Source organism: Zingiber officinale, chromosome 9A (genome assembly GCF_018446385.1).
Source record: "Zingiber officinale cultivar Zhangliang chromosome 9A, Zo_v1.1, whole genome shotgun sequence".
NCBI classification, from domain to species: Eukaryota; Viridiplantae; Streptophyta; class Magnoliopsida; order Zingiberales; family Zingiberaceae; genus Zingiber; species Zingiber officinale.
This window is the reverse complement of record NC_056002.1, coordinates 31,341,749-31,345,461: the sequence shown is the minus strand read 5'-3', so window position 1 is coordinate 31,345,461 and position 3,713 is coordinate 31,341,749. Positions and strand designations below refer to the sequence as shown.

General features: G+C 36.8%; 2 protein-coding genes across 2 annotated transcripts; one reads left to right on the top strand and one right to left on the bottom strand.

Annotated features, from left to right (window-relative positions):
- The first annotated feature begins 304 nt into the window (after positions 1-304).
- Positions 305-754, top strand: LOC122019123. The gene has a single exon (XM_042576626.1). The coding sequence runs from the start codon at positions 305-307 to the stop codon at positions 752-754; it is 450 nt and encodes a 149-aa protein (XP_042432560.1).
- A 77-nt stretch (positions 755-831) lies between these two features.
- Positions 832-2,154, bottom strand: LOC122021429 (transcription factor MYB4-like). Its single transcript, XM_042579549.1, has 2 exons — positions 1,962-2,154; positions 832-1,642 (listed from the first exon to the last, which is right to left on the bottom strand). Exons 1-2 carry the CDS (start codon positions 2,131-2,133, stop codon positions 1,509-1,511), a joined length of 306 nt encoding a protein of 101 aa, XP_042435483.1. The 5' UTR covers positions 2,134-2,154; the 3' UTR covers positions 832-1,508.
- Between the last annotated feature and the right edge of the window lie 1,559 nt (positions 2,155-3,713).

Genomic DNA, 3,713 nt, shown 5'->3' with positions numbered 1-3,713 from the left:
CATTTAAGCAAAATTGTCATAATTAAAAAATTAGTAAAAGGAAAAGAGACAAGGGAAATAAATGGGATTATATCAATAGCTAAGTTACCTTATAAGATTTGCTCGTATCTTTTTTCCATTTAAGCAAAATTGCCATAATTAAAAAATTAGTAAAAGGAAAAGAGACCAGGGAAATAAATTATATCAATAGCTAAGTTACCATATAAGATTTGCGCGTATCTTTGCTTGTATCTTTTTTCCATTTAAGCTAAGAAATCATCTTTTTTTCCATTTAAGCTAAGAAATCAATCATTATTCTCTCTTTATGTACATATATATCTCTACCAATCTGGAACGCAAGGCCAAGGATGCCGGCGATGGGGTGTACCCAAAGTCGCCGGTCCTTGAGCTCGACCTTTTAGGCAAGCTCGGAGCAATCAAGGCCGAGCCCGCTTCGCCAAAACCCGCGCCGAGAGTGTTCGCGTGCAACTATTGCCCGAGGACATTCTACAGCCCTCAGGCTCTTGGTGGCCATCAGAATGCTCACAAGCACGAGCGAAACCTCGTGCCGCAGCGGAATTTCTGCAGTACGGCTCGCTACGTACAAGTGCGCTCCGTGATCCACAAGCCATACGGTGCTTCGGCCGCATCCGCCGCTGCAGGTGGGCTGTTGTACAGGCGCCACAACGGATATTTGCCGTTCTACGCTGCAGCGTTTCCGGCGGAGGATATTCAAACGCGAAGCCAGGTCAGTCCTCCAATTACATTGACTTGACACTTAGACTTTAGACTCGTCGTCGTTGGTTGGCTCGACAATTATGCATGTCTGCTTTTCTAATGGCTCGACAATTATGCATGTCTGCCAGGTTTCGCTCGCGCTTGTGAGCATTCTGATGGCCACGGAGAGCCTGAGGGCTGGAGAACGTCCTCGGGCAGTAGTTGCACGTGAACACTCTCGGCGCGGGTTCTGGGCTTGTCCTTGATCGCTCCGAGCTTGCCTAAAAGGTTGAGCTTGAGGACCGGCGACTTCGGGTACACCCCATCGCCGGCGTCCTTGGCCCCGGTCACGCTCAAACCCAAGTTGAATTGGTCCTTTGTCTCTGTTATCTTTGTCCACCGTTCTGCAACTCTCTTTCCGTGCTCTGTTTCGTCCCTGTTGGCATTCATCTTCTCCTGAGCCTTGGCGTTCCAGATTGGTGGAGATACATATTTGGGACGACGATTTATATAAAGAGAGAGGGGCAAGGACAATGAAAGTCAATTTCTTAAAGCTTCTTTGAGATCCGTGGCTTGAGTATTTTTGTGAAGATGACTTTCTATCGTTATAAGTTTATTTTCTACATGATCTATTATATGCGCATATACTTTGTAATGTTCTCAAGGTTGTAAAGTATCAGCAGTTCCATCCTATTAACAAGGAATTACATTACGGTGGTAGTATATTCCAGATAGTATCTACCTCTTCCTCTTGAACTAAGGCTCTGTTTACTTGGGATTCTCATTCATCTTCGATTTGATAATATACTTGTTTACTTGTTGCCAAGAACCTCATGCAACTTGATTATGGTATCTTCCTCCTCTTTGGTAAAGTTTCCTCTTTTGATATCCGGTCGAAGGTAATTCGTCCACCGCAGCCGACAACTCTTCCCGCACCTCAACAGCCCTGGAGTTATCAGATTCAACCCTCTCACTTTACCAAACTAACTGAAACTGAAATGTTTTAGTATTGTAACTTTCGAAATTAAAACCTTTTATTGATCTTCAAATTCAGTATCACTTTTACTTTAGCAAACCAACTGAAACTAAATCGTTTTCATCTCGGAACTACAAAAACTCAAGAATACTGAAATGATTCATCTCAGGAAATTTAAGTTGAAAGAAATCTTGTATTGATTGATCGATCTTCAAATTCAGAAACACTTTCAGTTTTCATCTCAGAGACAAAAAAGCAAGCAAACAGAAGGCACATATAGAACAAGTACCAGCTTGTTTAGGAAGAGCTCTCCAGTTGTCATGGCCATGTTTTTCTATGTAAGAGACGAGAAGCCGGTCTTCCTCCAGCGTCCATGGCCCCTTCTTCAGACCCATCTTCTCACAGCAAGGAGCCCTCACCATGTTGCAGGAAACAACCAGCTGAACCTCACCATGTTGCATGTTTTTGTTTTTTGTTTTTGGTTGGTAAGATTTCCCGAGATCCTAGGCAAAATAACAATAATAATAATAATAAAAGCCCTTTAATATATTTTTAAATTTTTTGCTCAAGTTTTTTTCATTTGAATTTGGGATTGAGAATGATTGATTTTAAAAAATTAATTTAATTTTTAAAAAATAAAATATTATTTTTATATAAATTTAGTTTTCTCGCTAATATTTAGATAATTTTTTTAAATATTGTTAAATTATTTAATCTTTTTGTGATATTGTTGAACGTAAATAAAATTTTATTAATTTTAATTTTCATTTTTTTATGAAACATTTTACTTTACGTTGTATGGATAAAAAAATATCTGATTTATGTTTTTTAGGAAGAAAAGAAAGAGTAAGAAAGAAATATTATCGGCGAGGAGGAGAAGAGAGTTCTATTAGAGTATCACCGGTGAGAGAGCATGAATTTATAGAATTACTGATGAGAAAAGAAAAAAGATGTCGGCGAGAGCATAAACGTACAAAATTAATGATCAGAAAATAAATAGGCAAGAAGGTGAGAGAAAAATTAGGATTTTTTAGAGATATTGAGAAGGAATGAGTTTATTAGTTTTATAAGATATATAATTAAATAGAATAAAATCTTGAATAAATGCAATTAAGAGGAAATAAGATTAAATAAAATAAAATTTGGCTAATTGTAATGATGATCAGGAAATAAGGATAAAGGTATAAATAGGAATAATGAATTAATTGATAATATGCAATTAATGAGTTAACATGATATTTATTAATGTGTATACTATCATTAATTAATATTAATTACTGTCTACCTAATTATTTAGCCTAGTAATATTGGGGTCCTAGGCATATGACCTATGCCTTGAGTCGGGCTTGCGAATAAGGTAAAGGCTAAAAAAATCGTAAGTAAAAATTGACTTTACTACATAACCACACTTAAGTTGACAAATTAAATACCACTTTTTCATATGTCGACCTTGGAAATTTATATATTCGGTTGGATATCGTCCGTTGAAATTTTATCATGTGCTAAAATTGTCAATGTCAATCTTTTTTTAATTTTTTTAAGTGACCCTCTATATTCAATTTACTCGATTAATCAGTCTGATAGAAAAAGCGTACAGGTCCATCAATCCAATATTTCTACGTCAATCATTCATTAGAATAAATTTTATTCGTTAATTTATCAAAATTAAGACTTGATCGGTAGATATATGAGAAATTAAGAAGATGCTATGTCACTACACCATTATCTTGGGGTGAGCACAATCTTTTATTTTTATCAAATTAGTATAATGTTTATTGATCCTGCCCGCAACGTGGACGTGTGATTCATCGGTGAGTTAGCTCTGTTGCCAATTTAATCTTCAATCGCTGAGTAATAACTGAGATGATGAAGTGGTAAGATGCCTAGCTGAAAGTAAACAAGTAGAAGAGGGTTAGAATGACGACCATGAGATTTCCCCATGCAACCACTCCGACACTCAAGTTAAATGATGAAGAAGATGAATATTAGGCTTTTGATGTACCTTAGATGTCAAAAGGACTACCTTTTGTAAAGAGAAAGC

Excerpts from the sequence above, each read along its gene's own strand:
- LOC122021429 (XM_042579549.1), bottom strand. The coding sequence starts at position 2,133 with ATGCAACATGGTGAGGTTCAGCTGGTTGTTTCCTGCAACATGGTGAGG. Across the intron at positions 1,643-1,961 it reads AGCTCTTCCTAAACAAGCTG|GGCTGTTGAGGTGCGGGAAG; the intron begins GTACTTGTTCTA and ends TGATAACTCCAG.
- LOC122019123 (XM_042576626.1), top strand. The coding sequence starts at position 305 with ATGTACATATATATCTCTACCAATCTGGAACGCAAGGCCAAGGATGCC.